Below are 22,340 nucleotides of genomic sequence, written 5' to 3' on the forward strand. Positions count from 1 at the left end.
CCCTGATGGCCTGGGGACCTTCGCTGGTGTAGGTCCCTCCTCCTGCCATTCACCCTACGCTTCTAAAAAAGCTTTGGGCATTAAAAACACAAACTTAGAAGAAAAAACCTGCTGTCTCTTTAAACCTAGAAGAAAAACCTGCTGTCTCTTTAAGGCCCCCCTAGGGGAGGGGCCACATCGGGAGGAGAGGCAGGCTCTAGGTTGGTGGCACAGGCTTAAATTAGGTGTAATAAAAGTACAAAATCAGTAGTAAAGTAAGAAGGGGCTTTCCCTGGAATTAGAGAAGGGATATCGTCCTAAGGGTCCAGAATCAAATCTGGAGAGCCCATGGGGCGCAAAGCCGGAGGGGATTGATGAACTACAGAATCCCTTCCCCCGTCCAGCAAGGAAACAGGCTCGATTTGTGCAGCAGCAGGCCGGCTCTCCACATGTGGATACAAAATGGTGATCGAGGCATCGGGAGGGAGAGGAGTTGCCGCGAGAACGGCCAAGTTCTTCTGTGCCCAGCTGCTGTGAGCGGGAGAGAGAGAACTGCTCTACGCTCCTTCCCCTGTAAGCTGCCGGTCCTTGTACAGGGTACTGATTAATAAAAAGTAAAAAAAAAACAAACAAAAAAACACTTTTCCTCCCCAGATAGCTTAAAGTGACAGAGGAATGTTACTTCTCTGACCAGAAGCATGAAACTTGACAGGGGTCTCCACGGGAAAGGGCTGGACCACCCCTCCCTCTTGCACCCAGTTCTTCCCCCCCCCCCCCCCGGTGGGGAAGGCAAAAAAGCCGCCGTTCCCGCAGCGTGAGGGGATCCTGAGGCGCTGGATCCGAAGGCATGGAGGGCATGGAACCCACCCCCCCCCCCTTCCAGAATCGAGTGGGGGAGCCAAGGCCCAGCTTTCCCCAGGTCTGCAGCCGGTCTAAATTGTTTAGCCGGGGCAGGATACTGTGCGTCCCCAGTCAGCGCAGCTTGCATATATACATCATGTAGTAGAAAGAAAAAATTGGGAGGAAAATGGGTGCTGCCTACATAAGGTGTGTTCCCCCCCCCCCCCAGGCAAAAACAGGGGAGGGTCTGCATCTGGCTGCTAATCGCAGGGCCGTTGAGGGCTCAAAGACGGCGAGGAGAGAGAAGGGAGATCTCCTCCCCATGAGCCTTGTGCAGCTTCAGAACCCGGAGCAGACAAGATGGCCGCCGCACCCGCGCTGTGCAGGGACAGGACAGGCCTCTGCCTGTCGCTCCTCAAGCTACGCGGCAGGGAAAAAACCACCCTGCTGAGAAATCGGCATCTGCGAAGGCCCCCCCTTGCAAAAGACCCACACCGCATTAAAAGCGCGCGAATAAATGAAAGGCAGCTAGGTGAAGTACTGCACCCCCTCCGGAGGCCCGGGAGACTACGGCAGGCTAGGGCTGAAGAAAAGGTCTGAATACCCTTTTAAATGTGCCCTTTTTTAAAACAGTTTTTTTTTTTTTTTTTTTTAATCAGCCACCAAGCAGGGGAAACACCTCCCTGATACCTTAGCACAAGCAAACATCCACCAGAGGAATTTTATCGTCTCTGGGCTGGTATAGAAGGGGGGAGAGTGACCAGCCCACCGGTAAATATCCCCCCCAGCTCACCGGGTACGGACACTATCTCCGGGTAAAAAGGCATTAGGGGCAGTGCCCTGCCTTGCCTGTCCCCTTCAGTACACTTGCCTTTCCTGACAGTATTTATTATTTATATAGATTTTTTTTTTTTTTTTTTTTTTTTTTAATCAAGAATGATCCAGCCAAAGGTCTAAGGGATATCTCAAATGCCAAACCTTTCCCAATGTACAGTATTATCACGGAATCTGACAAGGAACAGGATAGGAAAATTAGTTCTTACCTGATAATTTTCGTTCCTGTAGTACACGGATCAGTCCAGACACCTGGGTTGTGACTCCGCACCAGCAGGTGGAGACAGAGTAAAACTTGTCGGGCTCCCTACATATAGTAAGGTGCCACCCACAGCCCCTCAGTCGCACGTAATGTCAAAGCCAGATAAAGCCAAAAACTAGCTAACTAGAAAAAAAAACCCCCAAACATGAGGCCAATTCACAACAGCCCCTGAGCTGGAGCCGAAAACCTTCAGAACCATGAACACAACGTGCAAAACTGCAAAACTACAATGGCCAAATAAGCAACCGAGCAGACTCTCTCTCTTTCTTCTGACATAAACTACAAGACACAGACGGGCGGGAGTCTGGACTGATCCGTGTACTACAGGAACGAAAATTATCAGGTAAGAACTAATTTTCCTTTCCCTGTACGTACCGGATCAGTCCAGACACCTGGGATGTACCAGAGCCAATTCACCCAGGGTGGGAAGCAGAGAGTCCCGCTCGGAGAACACTCGCCCCAAAACCCTGAGCCTCAGCCGCCTGGACATCAAGCCTGTAATGTCTCGTGAAAGTGTGCAACGATTTCCACGTTGCCGCCCTGCAGATCTCCTGTGTGGATACACTAGAAACTTCGGCCCAAGACGTGGCCTGCGCCCGTGTCGAATGGGCACGAAGCTCCCTGGGTGCCAGCTTGCCCTGCAGAAGATACGCCGAAGCAATCGCCTCCTTGAGCTAATGCGCAATCGTGGCCCGTGAAGCCGCCGATCCTCTACGAGCCCCCGACCAGAGAACAAACAAGTGATCGGAAACCCGGAAAGGATTCGTAACTTCCAGATAACGAAGTAGAATCCTACGGACATCAAGTTTCCTCAGTTCCCTCGATCCTCTGGCCTGAGGATCCATGGCCGAAAACCCAGGAAGATCAACTGACTGATTTAAGTGAAAGGACGACACCACCTTGGGTAAAAAGGAGGGAACAGTCCGCAGAGAGACACCTGACTCTGTAAAGCGCAAAAACGGTTCTCTACAAGAAAGAGCTTGTAACTCCGAGACCCGACGCGCGGACGTAATAGCGACCAAAAACACTGTTTTCAATGTTAAATCCTTCAACGTCGCACGCTTGAGCGGTTCAAAAGGCGACCCACAAAGAGCCGAAAGCACGCAGTTTAAGTTCCAGGAGGGACAATGATTCCGGACCGGCGGACGGAGATGCTTTGCCCCCCGCAGAAACCGCGTCACATCTGGATGGCCCGCCAAGGACACTCCCCGGACCTTTCCTCGAAGGCAGCCAAGGGCTGCCACCTGAACCTTCAGGGTACTCCAGGACAGTCCCTTCGAGAGGCCCTCTTGCAGAAAAGAGAGAATCTCCGGCACCTCTGGCCGAATGGGGTTCACCTCGTGAGCACTACACCAGTCCTCAAAGACCGTCCAGACCCTCATGTAGGTCAAAGACGTGGACTGTTTTCTAGCCCTCAACAACGTGGTGACCACTGCCTCGGAGTACCCCTTGGATCTTAGGCGCGCCCTCTCAAAAGCCAAGCCGCGAGACAGAAGTGATCCGCGTCCTCCAAACAGACGGGTCCCTGCCGCAGAATGGTCGCGTCGCCCCGCAAACGGAGTGGAGTTTCCACCGCCAGCCGCAGCAGATCCGCGAACCACGGACGCCGTGGCCACTCTGGCGCCACCAATATCACCGCCGCCGGATGTAGCTCGATCCGTCGGAGCACCTTGCCTATCAGAGGCCACGGAGGAAACGCGTAGAGCAGCACGTCCGTGGGCCAAGGGAGCACGAGTGCATCGACCCCTTCCGCGCCCCGCTCCCTCCGACGGCTGAAGAACCTCGGAGCTTTTGCGTTTTGCGCGGTGGCCATCAGATCCAGACGTGGCTGACCCCACCTGGCACAGATGAGTCGATACGCTACCTCCGGGAGCTCCCACTCCCCTGGATCCAGCCGGTGCCGGCTGAGGAAGTCCGCTTGTATGTTGTCGACGCCGGCGATGTGTGACGCCGCAATGCTGCTGAGGTGCCGTTCCGCCCAGTCCATCAACTGAGCCGCTTCCTCCGCTACTTGCTGACTCCTTGTCCCGCCTTGGCGGTTGATATAGACTACCGTGGTGGCGTTGTCCGACAGGACTCGTACCGCCTGGCCCCGTATCCACGGCAGAAAGGCTTGCAACGCTAGTGCCACCGCCTTGGTCTCCAACCGATTGATGGACCACTGCGATTGCTGAGCTGACCACAGACCCTGCACCGAGCGCCCCCCACAGACCGCTCCCCAACCCGAGAGACTGGCATCCGTCGTGATCACCGTCCAGTTGGGCAGGATCAGAGAAACGCCGCACGTCAGATGGTTGGGGCAGAGCCACCACTGCAGGCTGGCCCTGGCGCGGTCCGTGAGAGGCAGCGGGCGCAGGAACTCCTCCGAGACCGGCCTCCAGCGGGAAAGTAACGCTGATTGTACCGGTCGCAGATGAGCAAAAGGCCAGGGCACCAAGGCGAGTGTCGACGCCATGGAACCCAAGACCATCAGGTAATCGCGGACCAAAGGGCATCGTAGGGCTAGCAAACGCCTCACCTGCCCCTGGAGCTTGAGGACCCTGTCCTGAGTCAGGGATACCGTGGCCTCCTTGGTGTCGAACACGGCCCCCAGATATTCCAACCTCTGGGTGGGCTGAAGGTGACTCTTGGCTAGATTGACCACCCAACCAAGCGACCGCAGGAGCTGCAGAACCCTGGCCACCGCTTGCCGACACTCCATCTCGGATTTGGCCCGAATGAGCCAATCGTCCAGGTAAGGATGAACGAAGAGCCCTTCCCGTCGGAGCTGAGCAGCCACCACCACCATAACCTTGGTGAAGGTGCGTGGAGCCGTGGCTAGACCGAAGGGAAGAGCCCTGAACTGGAAATGCTTGCCCAGGATGCAAAATCGCAAGTACTGATGATAGGCTGGCTGGATCCCTATGTGGAGATACGCCTCCGTCAGATCCAGGGACGCTAGGAACTCGCCCGGGCGAACCGCTGCCACTACCGAGCGAATTGTTTCCATCTTGAACCGTGGAACACGAAGGCACCGGTTTACTCCTTTTAGATCGAGGATCGGACGATACGCTCCGTCCTTCTTTGGAACCACGAAATAAATGGAGTACCTTCCCATGCCCCGTTGCGCCGGCGGCACAGTAGTGATGGCGCCCAGAGCCTCCAGGCGCTGGAGGGTTGCCCGTACGGCGGCCCTTTTGGCTACGGCCTTGCAGGGGGATACGAGAAACTTGTCCCAGGGGAGACGTGCAAATTCTAACGCGTAACCGTGTCTTATCACGTCTAACACCCACTGGTCCGAAGTGATTTTGGTCCATTCCTCGTAAAAACTCTCGAGGCGTGCTCCCACCAGTGGAACGGCCTCCTGAGTCCTCGCCGAGAAACGAACCAATCGTGTATCATTGGGCAGACTTGGCCCCGGATCCCGCAGAGGATCCCCCTGACCTGTTGAATCTCTTCCCCCGAAAGGACTGAGGCCAGGTCAAAGCCCTGGCAGAGCCTCCTCTGAAGGATTGACCCGCCCCAGCTGACCTCTGCGGCCTCTGGCGACGGTTGTTACGAAAACGGTTCCGTGCAGAGAAATTGGGTCTAGGACGTGGCCTGTCCTCCGGTAGCTTAAAAGCCTTGTTCTCACTCAGGAACTGCATGATATCATCCAGCTGCTTTCCAAACAGCAACTTCCCCTTAAAAGGCAAGGCGCCTAGATGAGCCTTAGACGTACCGTCCGCCGCCCAGTTTCGGAGCCAGAGAAGACGGCGCGCTGAAACCGCAGACACCATGGCCCGGGCCGAGGTGCGCAGCAAATCGTGCATGGCATCAGCGCTGTAAGCGATTACTGCCTCCAGAAGGTCCGCCTGAGCAGCCTCCCCTTCTGAGAGACCCGCATTCGCTTGTAAGGTCTGGGCCCAGCGGAGCCCAGCCCGCAACGCAAAATTGCTGCAAATAGCAGCCCTGGCTCCCAGGGCTGACACCTCGAAAACTTTTTTGAGCTGCACCTCCAGCTTCCGATCCTGGACATCCCGCAGCGCCGTAGCGCCGGTGACGGGAATGGTCGACCTTTTGGTGACCGCCGACACAGCGGCATCCACGCGAGGGAGCCGCAGGAGCTCCAAGGCATCCTCCGGCAGAGGATATAGCTTATCCATGGCCTTACTTACCTTGAGGCCCAGCTCCGGGGTGTCCCATTCTCGGAAGAGAATGTCGGACGCAGAAAAATGGAAAGGGAACGCTACCGTAGGACCCGCGAGTCCCAGGAGTACCGGATCCATCTTAGGCCCTTGACGGGTTTCCACCGGCGGGGCCTCCACTCCAATCTTGTCGAGGATCGCTGGAATGAGAGGGGAAAGCTCCTCCCTCTTAAACAGGCGGACGACCTTGGGGTCGTCACCATCCCCCGTCTGCGCGCCCTTGCCTGCGCCTGACTGCGCTGGACCCTGCTCATCGGGCCCCTCAGGCCCTTCCGGCACCCCCGAGATCGACCGTTCCTCCTCCGAGGAAGTGGATTCTGAATCCGCGTCCTGGGGCGCTACGCGCCAGCCGCTTGTCCTTCGGGGGCACAGCCGTGTCTCTAGGGCGGGCCGACCTCTTCCGGGAGCGGGACCGGCCATCCGCATCTCCTGGCACTTTCCCGTGCCTGCGCCGCTCCCTCTGATACTTCGCCAATTTTTTAAATAAAAAATTAAAATCCTCCGAAAAGGACTCTTCAGAGTCCGAGTGCCCCTCCCCCGAGCCCCAGTCAGCCGCATCGGAGGCACCCCAAGGCGCACCCGACGCGGCCCGAGGCTGGGGAGAGAGCGGAGGGGGCTGGGAGCCATGTTCCATGGCTCTCCTGGTCGCCTCGTGGACAGTCGACAAAATGGCCACCGCTCCCGCGCTAAGCGGGAACGGATCCGGCCCCCCCTCCTGCACTGCACCAACGCGCGGCGGCGAACGAGACGCCCGGGTCCGACCCCCCTGATCGCCCCCGGACGGTCCCTCGCCTCCGGCGAGGCACCCCGAGCACATGCCATCCCTCGAGACTCGCGTGCGCGCAGAGCCGCACGCGCGGCAGGCGGCCCCGACGGGCATTCCGGCCGAGACTGCACAAAAAACGCCGCAGCCCTAAGAAAACAAACCGCCCCCCCCCCGAACGAAACGTCGCGCGGGAGAGCGAGAGAGAGAGAGAGAGAAAGCCGGCACAAAAGTAAAAAACTTTTTTTTTTTTTTTTTTTACAGAAATCGCTGACCAGGGTGCTGAAAAACCTCCGGGCTCCACTGGGGGTGAGTGAACCGGGCTCCCCGGTGTCACCCCCAACGCTGCTGCCAGAGGGGCCGGGTCCTCGACCCCAGCAGCGGCCTCTACCAGGGGAGGATGATCCCCTCAGGATCTGGCAACCCCCCTGGGAGGCACTTCCACCGGGAGCTTCCTGGCCCAAAACTTTCTAACTAACTTTTTTTTTTTTTTACTATGAATTAAAACAAAAAAAGGGAATCCCCTTTCTGTCCTATGTGGTTTTTTTTTTTTTTTTTTTTCCTATCCCTGACTGGCTAACTCCAACCCCAGGGATCCCAGAGACTGTGGGTGGACCTGCCCCAACTGCTGGAGACAGAGAAAGACTGAGGGGCTGTGGGTGGCACCTTACTATATGTAGGGAGCCCGACAAGTTTTACTCTGTCTCCACCTGCTGGTGCGGAGTCACAACCCAGGTGTCTGGACTGATCCGGTACGTACAGGGAACGCAGGTTATGCTTTCCGTCATCTGCTGGAGCCAGAGAAATACTGAGGGATCGCAGGTGGCACACCAGTATATCTGGGGGGTGCTTTTCAGCTTTTCTCTGGCTCCATCTGCTGGAAGGGAGACATAACCCAGCAGTCTGGACTGATCCTGGTACATACAGGGAACCAATTTTTTTTTTGTCAGACTGCAGGTTTGCACCTCTACCATCTGCTGGAAACAGAAATACAGAGGGACTGCGGCTGGCATACTCGGATATGTAGCAGTGCTGCAAAGTCTTTGTTCTCTGCCTCCATCTGCTGGTAGGACTGATGTGAATATGAAAAGGAAATGACCATTTACTGGCACTCAATGCCTTGCATGGATTCCCTCAGCCAGGGGATAGCTATCAGTAACTGCCTCGTCCTAAGACAGGAAAAGGGAACCTCAAGAGCTGCTAGTCAGCCATGTTCAGGTATTTGCATAGATACTGCCTCAATTCTATGCAAATCTTTTGTGAATATTCATAAGGGATATCCTGAAACAATCAAATTTGCAGCCCAAAGAGCAAAGGTTCCAAAAACCTGTCTTAAGGGAACTGTGAGACTTCTTGATATCTGTACACAGCAATATACCATGTACATTCCCAGCCTTGAACCTGGAAAACCAGGATCATTGTAGACTGACACCAAAAGATCTTGTATGCACAAGCTCTGGAGACCACATGGACGCCAGGAAAATTCAGGTTCTACCATTTGCTGGTCTAAATAAAGAATCACAATTTCTCCAGAAACAGTGTTTCACCCTTCAGGGATGCTCTCAGAAAACAAGAGTGCATCCACGTATTGATCTTTATCCTGATTTGAGAAGAGATCAACCTGTAGAACAACCTGGGCACGTGCACACACAATATACACACACAAAGGATACAAAGTAAAATTGTAGGGCATCGGTAACAGAATTAAAGGCTTGAAACAAATTACTAATGGCATGCAACACTTACTCCCGGGGGAATTCTGCGCAAAAACACTTACAATTCTGCAAACTTTAAATTGGTCAAAACACTATTTACGTGACAGTCTTTAATTACATTTAAAACACAGAAAAAAATTACTTAAAGATGCAGAATTTCTCTAGAAATTCACTGTAAGAGTAGCGCAGAATTCCCCCAGGACTAAACACTCCAGCATTCAAAAGTCATTACAGGGGCATGGGGTGAGCAGTGACAACAGGAAGCTCAGGAGATAGACTGGCAGCACTCCAAGACTGAAAGCTCCATCCTATGTAATCTCTAGGGAGATCGCTGCTGCTCTGAGAACTGGATTACATGAACAGCACAAAGCCACTCACCTTTACACCGATGGCTTTGAAGAGTGCCGGATGTCTGAGCGGGAGCTCCACCATTTCCTTAATCTGAGCCAGCTGCTTCCGACAGCCACCAATGTCATCATATCCCACCTCATTAAGAGATTCCTCCTCATCCTGTGGAAGCAAAGGATCAGTAGCCTCAGTAAAGCATGGAGTCAGCAGCCTGCATGAGACAAGAGCTATTGCGAGGAATACCAAAGGAATTGGTATTCCTTGTAGAGCCACCACCACCACCCCCCGCCCTATCCCTCGCACTATCTCCTCTTGTACATAATTAATTTTGTCTAATTTTGTCTAATATTGTCTAATTTTGTCTAATATGGTTTATTATATGTAATCTCGTTTTTTAACTGTGATGCACGTTGGCTCTACAGTAAAGTTAACTTACCTTTTACTATCTATCCTTCCTCCACCTATCATTGTAATTTCCTCTCTCAGTTAACTGTAAACCGACATGATGTTTTTTACGAATGCCGGTATATAAAAGTTATAAATAAATAAATAAATAAAAAATTCATTGCAGCACAGAGCATGGTGAAAAGCTAAAGGCCAAGGAAGACACCGTCTGCACTTCTACAGAAACAGAGGGAATGGAGCACTAGTCACAAACCTTTAGGTACATCTGCTTCACAGAATGGAGAAATTTCTTACCTGATAATTTAGTTTTCCTTAGTGTAGACAGATGGACTTGGGACCAATGGGTTTATGCTCCCCTGCCAGCAGATGGAGACAGTGTCAGGTTTTGAGGCTGACATCACCCTAGATACACCCCTGCAGTGACCTCAGCCCTTCAGCAGATGGACACAGAGAAGTTTTGGTGGACTCTGTCCTAAACCCCGAGGTGCCGCCTACAGTCCATCAGTATTTTAACGTATCCACGTAGAATGTTTCAAAACCCTGCTTAACTATAACTGGGGTTGAAAACCATAGAAACCAGGCTAACTAACCCAAACGGTAGCAGAGCCCATAACAAGATTGGAAAACATCAATAAAAAGTTCAAATAATGTAATCACTTATCTGCAGAGCAAAGTAACCAAGAATTGACCGAGCGGACTCTTATCCCTACGTTGAGAAGGGCGGGACTCTGGACTGATCCGTGGTACTACAGGAGCAAAAATTATCAGGAAAGAACTAATTTTCCTTTCCCTGTACGTACCCGGATCAGTCCAGTCTCCTCGGATGTACCAGAGCTCTCCTACCCGGGGTGGGACCTTGAGTCCTGCTCGGATCACACCTTCACCAAAGCTCCCAGAGTCTAGAGCTCGCACATCCAACCGGTAATGACGAGCAAAGGTGTGCAGAGATTTCCAAGTGGCCGCTCTACAAATCTGTGGCGAAATCTGATGGCACTCAGCCCACGAGACTGCCTGTGGATGTGTAGAATGTGCTCAGAGACCTTCCGGGAGGGGACGACCCCGAAGGAGGTACGCCGATCCAACGGGCTATAGTAGCCCTAGACACTTTATGACCTCTCCTGGGACCACTCCAGAGCACAAATAAGTGGTCTGACATGCAAAAACTATTTATGACCTCCAAATAATGCAACAGGGCCCGGACATCTAATCTCCGTAAATCAGTAGAGTGGGGATCAGAAGGATCCAAATCAGAGAAGGATGGAAGTTCCACAGACTGATTCAAGTGGAAAGTAGTTACCACTTTTGGAAGAAAGGAAGGAACTGTACACGTAAGGAAACTCCTGAATCCGTAATCCTCAAAAAAGATAATGCCTGAAGCTCCAACACTCTGCGAGCCGAAGAAATGGCCATGAGAAATGACACCTTTAAAGTAAGATCCTTCAAAGTAGCCCTTGTTTTTTTATATAAATGTTTTTTTATTAGCATTTCCATAAACAAAATACAAACATCCAGGAAGTGTTGTAATCTGATAGACTCCCTGGTCATTTCACATGAAGGCCAATCTGATACAATTTCCCCATAACCTATCCCCCTTCCCCACTGTCGTCCCCCCCCTAAGCAGCTCCCTAGTCCATTTCCTCAAGAGTCCCAGATGCAACAACATGTCATGACAGGTTACGGTATTGGCCCACCACATGACACTAAATGAAACATGAAACCTCAATTGTTGAGAATTCAACTCCATGCACGGTGTGGAAGAGTCTGTATGTAAGAATCCCAAGTTTCCAGGAAGCGTCTCCGATGTGCAGGTGAGCTCCATATTCATAAGTGAATAAAAGTGGTTCCGCCAGGTCCAAAATGAAGGAGAGTCCTCACTTCGCCAGCCCAACAAAATGATGCCTTTTGAATCAGTAACCGGGTGCCAGCATCTCGTATTCTCTGGGGAGGAATGCAACCAAATAGAAGCCACAGTGGCGCAACTGGGATAGAGACCTGCAAAATTGTCACTAAAATATTTAGCCACCTCACTCCAAAAGAGCTTAATAGCCAGGCAAGCCCTGAAGGCATGCGCTAAAGTGCCCTGCGCCTGTTGGCATCTGCTGCAAGCTGCAGAGGCCGCTATATGTTGGCGTTTCGCCATCTGTGGTGAGATATGCCCTCCCCAAAAACGTATATTGTTCTTGATAATACATATTGTACGAGATCCTGGCCACTCGACAGCAGCAGACATGAAGTATCGAGGGAGTAATCACAAATCCTTCATCACTATTCCAGCGATCTGCGAGTATGGCATAGAACTCCACTCTCCCTGCCACCTGCAAACCTTTATAATATTGAGACAATCAGGGAGCCTGAGTACAGTCAAGTTCCAATAATTTATCTGGCTTCTGAAAAGCTGATGGCTGCAAAACGCCAAAGGTAAGGCTTTGAGATAGTGAGCGATATTGTAAATAGGGAAATGCAGATGACACCCCCATACCATAATATTCACGCATTTCAGTGAAAGAAAGCGGCTTCCCTTGTCAGCAAATGCCCCAATTGGGTAATGCCCAAGGTCTTCCATAGCTGGAAGGCTGAAAACAGAGCCTGGGGAGAAGTCAACGTTACCTTCTACTGGTAGCAGGTATGCACAGACCCTTGGCAATTGCAGATATTTAGTCAGTTTTACCCCGGCTTGCCTAATTGGCCGAATAATGATAAATTTAGTCAGGAAAACAGGGAGTTTATCCGGTTCCACTTAATGTGCATATTTCACATCTATTGGAGCAGTCAAAGTGCTATCAGCTGCTAAATTAGTATATGAGGAATTACCCAATATCTAATCCCTAGATACTCGCAAATTGCTGGCCAAGTTATACCACGCCAAGTTCGGATCTCCCAGGCCCCATCCTTCCTGTAGCCACGAGATAGGGAGGCAAGCCTTCCCCCCTCTCCATAAAAATTGCCGCAAAGAGCGGTTGGCCAAGGCCAAATCCTTGAGCTTAAGTTGAAGGGGCAGGTTTTGGAGCAGACAGCCATTTAGGAAGGATGACCACATAAGGACAGGGGTAGAGTTTTCCACGTGGTGAGAGTCTCCAGCATATATTTTAGGAGATGGGGAACATTAATTTATCAGGGTAGGGTCGGATGATATATGAACCAAAGTAGCCCCTTTTTATGGGCTCGAACAGTGCATTACACAGAGCTTTAAGAACCGAGTTCAAATTCCACAATGGACAAGGCCTTTTAATCGGAGGACACAGATGATTCGCCCTTTAAGAAAACGCGCCAAGTCAGGATGAGCGGCCAAGGAAACTCCTCGTAACTTGCCACAGAAACATCCAAGAGCTGCTACCTGCACCTGTAGCGAGTTGCAGGACAATCCCTTAGCGAGGCCCACCTGTAAGGAGAGAATATCCGAACCACCACCCGAGTGGGATCTATGCTGTGTTGAATGCACCAGACCTCAAATATTCCCCAAACTCTAACATAAGCTAGTGAGGTAAAAGCCTTTTGCAATCGCAAAAGAGTGGTTATCACCGCATCCGAATAACCTTTGCTCTTCAAGTGTTGCCTCTCAAAAGCCATGCCGCAAGACAGAAGCGATCCGCCTCGTCCAAACAAATGGGCCCTTGATGCAGAAGATTCGGCAACTCCCTGAACCGAAGTGGACCGTCCACCACTAGGTTGACTAGATTCGCAAACCAAGGACGCCTCAGCCACTCTGGCGCAATTAGTATGACTTCCCCCAGATGAGTCTCTATTCTTCGAAGCATTCTTCCGATCAGTGGCCAGGGCGTAAACACGTACAGCAGGACTTTAGTCGGCCAAAGAAGAACCAGTGCATCCACTCCTTCCGCCTCAGTCTCTCGGCGCAGACTGAAGAAATGGGGAGCCTTGGCATTTTGGAACGTGGCCATGAGATCCATGCTCTGTCTGGACCACGCGTCGCATATCGTCTGGAAAGCTTCTGCGGAGAGTTCCTACTCTCCGGGATCAAAACGGTGGCGGCCGAGAAAGTCGGCTTGAACGTTGTCGACCTCTACAATGTGAGGCCGTGATGCTGACGAGATGCTGTTCTGCCCAATGAATCAGGAGCCTAGCTTCCAGCGCCACTGGTTGGCTCTTGGTTCCTCCTTGGCGACTGATAATAGCCACCGTTGAGTTGTCTGATGGGACTCTGACCTATTTCCCCCGCAGAAGCAGCAGCAAGGCTTGCAACGCCAACCTCACCGCTCTGGTCTCCAGACAGTTGATTGACCAACTGGATTCTTCCGTGGACCAGAGGCCCTATACCAATTTGTCTTGACAAACTGCCCCCCAGCCAGAGAGGCTGGCATATATGGTCACTACTGTCCAAATGAGCATTTGTAGGGGCATACCCTGGTTCAAGTTGTCAGAGGAGCCACCAGTCGAGACTGGACCAAGCAGAATCCGTAAGAGGAAGGAGAAGGTGAAACTGTTCGGAAACAGGACTCCAACGGGAAAGCAACGCTGACTGCAGAGGTTTCATATGTGCAAAAGCCCATGGCACCAACTCTAGAGTGGAGACCATGGAACCAAGGACCCTCAAGGATTTTTGGACAACAAATCTTGAATCTGTCCTTGCAGTTTGACAATGCGGTCCTCGGTGAAAAAGACTCTTCCCCGTGTGCTGAACAAAGCTCCCAGGAATTCCAAAGACTGCGAGGGAGTCAGGTGGCTCTTGGCAGGGTTGACTACCCAACCGAGAGACTGTAGTAGCTGAGGCACCTTGCTCACACTGAGCAACAGAGTTCCTCCGACTTTGCCCAAATCAGCCAGTTGTCCAGATAGGGATGCAGAAGAAGCCCTTCTAGTCTCAGGTGCGCTACCACTACAATCACGATTTTGATAAAAGGTTCTGGGTGCTGTAGCCAGGCCGAAGGGAAAAAAGCAAAATTGAAAATGATCACCCAGCACGGAGAACCGCAGAACTTCTGGCGGTCCGGGCGGATGCAGATGTGTAAGTACGCTTCGGTGAGATAGAGGGACGCTAGGAACTCACCCTTGTGAACAGAGGCGATGACAGACCACAAAGTCTCCTTGCGAAAGCGTGGGACACGAAGGCATCTGTTGACTCGCTTCAGGTCTAGGATGGGCCGGTAGGTACAGTCTTTTTGGAACCACAAAATAAATGGAGTAATGGCCCTGTCGCCGTCCCTCAGGGGGAACTGGCAGTATCGCTCCCAGATCGATAAGGTGACTCAGTGTCCCTGACCGCCTGACGTTTCTCCCCGTACGAGCAAGGGGAGATTAGGAAGCAATCCTGAAGGCGCCGAGCAAAATCTTAAGCATAGCCTTATCACTGTGATGACCCACTGATCTGACATTAACTTGGCCCATTCTTCATAAAACTGAGACAGTCTGCCTCCCACAAGCGGAACAGAGGAATGGACCGGCCGCTTTTTACTGAGATGATTTAACTCCTCCTGCAGATTGAGAGGCCCCGGATCTTCCGAATCTACGGCTATAAAAGGACTGAGACCAAGATTGCTGTCGGCCTGTAGATTGTCTGGAGGAGGATCCAGACAAACGAGAAGCTCGGAATCTACGATTCCCTCAGAAACGAGATCGGGAAGGGAAATCATCCCTCGGTCTAGGCTTATCCTCCGGCACGCGGTGGACCTTATTTTCACCCAAGGATTGGATCATATCTTCCAATTCCTTTCTGAACAGTAACTTGCCCTTAAAGGGTAAGGAACCCAACTGAGCTTTAGAGGATATGTCGGCCGACCAGTTCCTCACCCACAGTAAGCGGCGGGCCGAGACAGCTGCCACCATGGACCGGCCTGAAGTCCGAAAAAGGTCATACAAGGCATCAGCGCTGTACGCCACCATGGCTTCCAGGTGACCTGCCCCTGAGAAAGAGGTAATATTCTGCAGATGTTGGATCCAATGAAGCTCTGCCCAAATTCGTGTCGTCCGGGTCAGAATCCAGTGATGACTGACCACCCGCCAGACTGGTCGGGTTGGAACCAAGGAACCAAAGCACCCCCTTTCTCTGAAAACAGAGGCCGCTTAGGACCACACACTCCAGAGACCAGTGAGGCAGCTCCTGCCTCCCTCTTAGCAGCTTTGCGGGCTTTAAAGGCCTTATGTAGGAGCATTATAAAATCAGAAGAAAATGAGGAAGAGTCAATCCCCCTCAGGGCTCTGTCCCTCCTCGTCAGCGATCTCTTGTGCCCACTTGCCCCCCTCAGGAGCCTGAAAATGCGGCGACAACGGAGTGGGTAAATTCCTCTCTCCCAGCTTTCCTAAATACTCCAGGTCTCTCCCATCTGGAGAGTGGCAGCATTTGCACAGACTCACCTCTCGTTTGATGGGTTCTCCTTCACAGTGGATCACAGTGTCTGGAGCTACAATGCAATAGGGACTCGGGTCCGTCTCCACCACTTTAAATTCTACTGCACGCATTCCTCCACGAACCAGGAAGATGTCTCCTAAAAGAGCCCGCAGAAACAATAGAATGCAGATCTGTCAGTTTCATGGCCCCCATAACAAAGAGACAGTCTCTTAACCAAAATATACAAATAGATTTTATACATGCTTTGTTTATCCTGAAAACAAGACCCTTTCAGAGGCCATAAAGAGCAGAGCTGAGAATTCCTGATATGACTAAAAATGGCTCACACCATTGTCAACAATGCAGATGACTACTTATATGCAGTTTACAGAGAAGAAGCTAGTGTAAAATATGCAGGACTCAATACCCACAAGGACAGGAAAAGCAAGTTTTGCTTACCATAAACAATGTTTTCCATAGGTAGCAGAATGAATTAGCTATTACATATGGGTGACATTATCCAGCAGTACCAAATGGATTTGTCTCAGCTAGGATAGCTTTGATCTCTACTGAGCATGTGTGGGAGTTTCCTTGTGAGCCTCCATCTATTTCATAGTTAAATCTAACTATGTAGTCGACTCTCCAAGGAGATGGGAGGACAACCCATAGCTAATTTATTCTGCTATATACAGAAAATACCATTTAGTGAGAAAACTTGCTTTTTCAGTCAACAAACAGGCTGAATTAGCCATTACATGTGGGGAGTCCCAAGCTGAGGGTTACAGTGGAGCAATTACTGAACAAGCAATCCTGATCTCACTATGAAGAGTAGACTACTGTGAGAACAGGTTATTCAAAATGCTTGTTCATATTTGCTGTCAGTGCTTGAGTTTGTCCAGACAGCAATGGGACATAAAGGTGTAAACTGATGACCAAGTCCTTGAGGGTCACGTCTCTAAGCTGAGGAACAGTGGAAGCCACAGCTCTGATTAGCTTCAATCCAATCTGTGATTTGCAATACTGTTAAGGTATAGCAGTGCTGAATGCATTCTACTATCCAGGCAGACAATATGTTTGGCGACTGCAATGTCAAGTCTGTTAGGGTCGTATGCAATAAATAAATGCAAAACCTGGTGGTGCAGTTGAGTTCTTATACTAGGCAATCTAGTCTTTAATAATCTAAGGTATGAAGGGCTGTGTCCTTCATGGACATGTGGTCTCAGAAAAAAAGGTAGATACCTCAATAGATTGATTGATATGGAAAGCTGAGAAGGCATTTAGTAGAAATTTCAGGTGAGTGGAAAGGACTACCCGATTATGGCGTATAGCGAACATGAGCTTGTTAACTGTTGCAATTGAGGTAACTGTGATGAGGAACACCTGCCAGGTCATGAACTGAAGGAAATCTCTGTAGGGGAGTGAAAGATGGCTTCATGAGTTGAGAAAGGACAACCTGCAAGGCCCATGGAAGCAGAGGCTTTAATTTCAGGGGCTTAATGCTGGCACAAGTCTTTCATAAATCTCAGTATCTGTGGATTATTAATCCCTACAGTAGAGATGGGTTTAGCGTGTATTTGAATGTGGAAAGCCACTAAGGGACTAAGACTTTCATTCCTTGATGTGGCAAGGCCTGAGTGTTAAGTAGGAGTAAGTATGGCATCAAGTGCTTGGGCTCAAGAAAATGGGTCCAAAGTTTGGCAATGGCACCATTGGGGATCTCTGATCCATTTGAAGGAAGAGTTCTTTCTGGTGGATGGCCTTCTAGCTGGAACCAAAATGTCTGATTATTCAAGGTAAAGAAACGAGCAATAAATGAATGTCAACGGCTGAAATTGTTAGACTGAAGCATGGAAGGTTTGGATGATAGTGTTCTTTCGTCTGTGTCCAGATATACGCTGGAATGTTGTAAGATATGCAAAGAATGTGTCTGGGCCATGCTGGAGCTGTAAGAATCAAGCATGGCCTTGCAACAGCTTTTGTGGAAAAGCACACGAGGCTTGCTCCCCAAATCGAGGAGGAACGTGTCCTCACCCAGTCAGATTGGTGGGTAGAATTGAAAAAGATCTAATTTTTTCTTCTGCCCCCCTCACAAAACATGTGAATTGACAGCTGACCCCCCCCCAAGTTGAATAGTTTGTCAGCTGTTCAGCGTTGCAAGAACCACTGGTGTGGTTGGAATACTCCGAGGCTATCTGTCAGCTTGATGGAGATTCCTAGAACATAAGTGGCATGTAGGGCAAGCCAATAACTGGTTACACTCACAAATCTTTAACCCTTCCTTGCAGAGGCCATGATTCTGTGACTTCCTTTTTCACATAAAATACAGCAACCTGGCAGTGTGAATTAAGATGCTCTTCTTGAAGATGCATGAATGTTTGAGCATGTATGATAGCTCTCAATTCCAGCACATTGATCTGAAAGTGATTCTCCTTGCAAGATCAGGTGCCCTGGGATTGGAATGATCTCGTGAGGCTGCCTCTTCTTTCAAGGCATCTGCCACTAGCGGGAAGAGCATGAAGCAGTCTGTCCTGAAGCATGTGGGGGGTTTTGCCACCAGTATAACACCTTAGAAATCTGGACTGTGGGTGATAATGATTGGGTCAGCTCATGCCATTGAGAGTGAAGACTCCAGTGTAGATAACTTAGGATGGGTCAATGGACCATGTGCAATAGCTGCTGCCATATGACCTAACAATGAGAACCGCTCTGGTAGCTGCGCATTATGTCAGTTTTTATATGTGCGACTGTCTATGGGCTTCTGTCTGCTCCAGATAGAAGGCTAAGGCTTGCTTGCTGTGCAAATTGTGCAGGGCTCATTCATCTTGGTGCTAATGGGGCCTGGGAAAGAATGTTGGCAGGACAATGGACTTGTTAAGATAGAAGTCCATCACCCATGTGCACCCTGTCATGATAAAATATAGTCTAAGTTGGATAAGTCACTAAGGACTGGAGCTCGATGACTGTCACCAAAAAAGACCTTCCAGGTTAGGTACTTCAGGCAGTGGCTCAAGAAGAACTTTCATCAGCTGAGTTGACACTACATTGAGGTCCCCAGACACAGCAGGAGACCTTAGGGGAGGCTTCCTACTTCTATCAAGCGTGATAAGATTTGGGGAAATCCCCAGACTGACTGGTCTTTGGAATGGACAACTCCCACAGGAGTGGAAACCAGACCTGTCTTGGCCAATAAGACTATGAGGATCATAGTCCCCTTGTCCTCGCAAAGCTTCAAGAGAGCCTTCACCACTTAGGGAATCAGAGGATATGCATACAGAAGACCCTTGCCCCAGTGACAAACAAGGGTGTCAGAGGCTGGTTTGCAGTCTGTCCTGTACAAGAAGCAGAACAGAGGTACCTTTCTGCTGCAAGTGGACACAAAGGGATCCACTTCTGGGCTCCCCCCAGAGGCATAAATTCCGATTTACAACCCCCTGGTCCAAAGGCTACTCGTGGGGTCGGAAGGCACGGTTCAGTCTGTCCGCTGTCACATTCTCCATCCCGGCCAGGTATATAGCCTTCAGCGCCATCCCGTGGGACAGGGCCCATGACCAGATCTAGACCGCTTTCTGACACAGGAGATAGAATCCCATACATCCCTACTTGTTCACAAACCACATTGCCACCTGGTTGTCAGTTTGGATCAGGACAACTTTGTTGGACAGCTGATCTCTGAAAGCCCATAGCATGTACCTGATCACCTCAAGCTCCAGGAAGTTGATTTGACAACAGCTTTCCTGGGTGGACTGGAGATCCTGGTTGTTGAGCCCATCTACATGAGCTCCCCAGCCCAGGGTGGAAGTGTTCATGGTTAGGACAATTTGGGTAGAAGGACTTCGAAAAGATCCCCCGGAGGGGCGAGGCAACTCAGATGCAATCCTGGAGGTTCTGTGTAGCCTCGTGCCATTGGGCTCTGAGCATGTGTAAACCGTGCCAAGGGAGTGACATGGATGATTGTGGCCATATGGCCGAACAGCCTCAACATGTGCCAGGCTGACACCTGCTGGCTCTGCTGAATCTCTATCACGATGAACAAAAGTGATGGCCCTTTGACGAGGCAGAAAGGCCTTGGCCTGTGCCAAGTCTAGCAGGGCTCCTATGAAGTCCAATTGAAGTGACAGGCTGAGACAGGACTTCAGGTAGTTGACGAACCCTAGTAACTCCAATATCCAAATGGTCAAAATCATGGATCTCGACGGCCCCTGCCTGTTGTGCTCTTGACCAGCCAATTCTCCAGATAAGGGAATATATGCACCCCCCCCAGCCTGCGGAGGTATGCTGCCACCTCAGCCAGGCATTTTGTGAAGACCCAAGAGGTCTATCCTGCTACACTCCCCTCCCACCATGAATCAGAGATACCTCTGGTAACTGGGGGAAGGATCTTGATGTGAGTGTACGTGTCCTTCAAAACAAGGGCGTATCGCCATACCCCTTTTTGCACACGGGGGATCAAAGCGCACAGGGAAACCAACTTGAACATTTTTTTGAGAAATCTGTTCAAGGAACTTAGGTCTAGGATGGGACGGAGTCCTCCTGTTTTCTTTGGAATCAGGAAGTACCTGGAGTAAAAGCCCCACCCTCTTTGCCTTGATGGAACAGGTTCAACTGCTCTAGCTGTTAAGAGAGAGGCGAGTTCCGTTAGAAGTAGCTCCTGATGCACTACCAGCCCCCAAAACAGGTTCAGAGGGCAATCTGGCAGGACACCAGATAGGTTCAATCAGTACACTTTGATGATGGAAAGAACCCTCTGGAGTGAGGTTATACTGGGCCCACAGGTTCGCAAAGAACCGCAGCCTGTCGCCATTTTCCCTGGTACGGGCAACTGACTAAGCTCTCCTTTGACCCAGTCAAATCCCGTTGCTGGAGTTGACTGAGGCACCAGCTGGGGCTTGGGATGATGCAGGAACCAAATGTTGATGGGAGCGAGGGGCAGAGGATAGTACTTCCGCTGGCGAAAGACTTCCTCCTCCCTGCCACCGCTGGGTTCGCAGGGCTCGTGGAGCGTTGGAGGGTTTCATGGTGGTCCTGGAGCTGGGCTACCGCGTCCTCGCTTGGAGGAGCAGCCTAGTGGTTAGAGCAGTGGGCTATAAACCAGGAGACCAGGGTTTGAGTCCTGCTGTCACTCCTTGTGACCTTGGGCAAGTTGCTTTACTCTCCATTGCCTCAGGGGCAAACAGATTGTTAGCCCTCTGGGGATAGGGAAATTCCTACAGTACCTGAATGTAATCCACTTTGAAGAGCTGATAAAAGTGCAAAAAGCTGATTAAAAAAGAAAACATAAATCTCTGAAGAGATTCTCCCCAGCACATAGCACGTCAGCGAGTCGTTCCTATACCTCTGGTTAGAAACCGGAGGCACGCAGCCATGCCATTCTACAGGCACTGATTCCCACTGCAGAGGCCTTCGATGCCATCTCAAAAACATTGTAGGTCGCTCGGACCTAGTGTTTTCCGCACTACAGGCCCTTATGCACCAGTGACATGAGGGTGTCCTGCTGCTGAAGCAGCTGCCTGGCCACCTTCTACACCTGCTTCCAGATGTCCCCCTATCATGTGGAGCTGACAAGAAGCCATGCAGGCAATGAGCATGTCTACCTGAAACACCATTTTCCCCAAGAGCATCTATTGCTCTGTTACCCTTCCCTGGGGGTACAGATGAATGGGTCAGACTGCTTGGCTCTCAAGATCGGATTCAACCACCAACTGGTAGGGCAGCTGTCACTCACTGAATCCAGGAGCCTTCTGCAAAGGTAAACCCCATCACGTTCTTGTTCACAGGAGGCACTATGAGGTGTTCCCATATCCTCAGCAGTAACTCCTTTAGGATATTGTGTACTGGGACCGCCATAATCTCCCCTTAGGAGGCTCCATGGACTGGAGGACCTTGAGCATTTTGTGCCTGGCACCCTCCTCAGTAACTGAAATGGGATGGCCTCCATCGTCCTCACAAAACCTGCAAAGGTCAAGTCCTCAGTTGGAGACTTCCTTCGCTTTTTTGGAGAAGGATCTGAGGGTTCCCCCTCAGACTCATTGGAAGACAGTGGCATCATCCCCCCAGGGGTCACAGGGACCTCATCCTCACTGAAACAGACACAGGATGGGGCTCTAGGAGCTCGGCCTTTGACCAGAGGTACAGGCACCAGCAGAGCTAGATGGGGGCTGCCAGCCTGGATGGAAATTCCTCCAAGGAACTGGCAACGATCACTGTATCGGTAGGGAGAAGCTGCAGGGCCCTTAAAGGCACAGATGCTAGCCCAAGAACAGATGCCAGCTGGGTTGGTAATGCACCAATGAGCACGTTGAGCTTCTTCAACAGCAGATCTAAGATGGATGGTGCCAGTTCCTGTGTAGTCTGTGCCACAGGTCTGATGCCCCACATCACTCACTAGTTGGACTCACTACTCAAATTCCTCCTCAAACACTGCCGATGCCAGACTGGGGAAGAAGGAGGGGTAGCCAGATCTTTTTCAGAACCAAGAGGAGGATCAATGATTGGCATTAGGATTGGTGGAGACCGTTATGGACCCTCAGCACCGATTGAGGACTGGTGCTCCTTGCTGCAGGATTGCTTCAGGGCATCACAGCATAGCTGGTGCATTGATGGGGACCAATGCAGATGCTTCTTCAGCTGGTTCTTCCCCTGTGCAGAAGAAGATGACAAGGAAACTGACGTCCTTGGCCTGGAGGAGCCCGACTGTGGTCTATCTCCGGCACCCCTATCTGCTGACAGCACTGATAATGTCGCCAGT

At 51.0% G+C, this 22,340-nt stretch overlaps 1 protein-coding gene across 1 annotated transcript in view; it reads right to left on the reverse strand.

The window, feature by feature from the left end:
- Window positions 1-22,340, reverse strand: part of VCP (valosin containing protein) — a 98,302-nt gene that overhangs the window by 41,145 nt on the left and 34,817 nt on the right. Inside the window, exons 5-6 of the mRNA XM_029581657.1 lie at window positions 15,622-15,752; window positions 8,938-9,069 (exon numbers count right to left, since the gene is read on the reverse strand). Coding sequence (XP_029437517.1) covers window positions 8,938-9,069; window positions 15,622-15,752 — 263 coding nt within the window. The remainder of the gene's footprint in view (window positions 1-8,937; window positions 9,070-15,621; window positions 15,753-22,340) is intronic.

This window comes from Rhinatrema bivittatum, chromosome 1 (assembly GCF_901001135.1).
Source record: "Rhinatrema bivittatum chromosome 1, aRhiBiv1.1, whole genome shotgun sequence".
Taxonomy (NCBI): Eukaryota; Metazoa; Chordata; class Amphibia; order Gymnophiona; family Rhinatrematidae; genus Rhinatrema; species Rhinatrema bivittatum.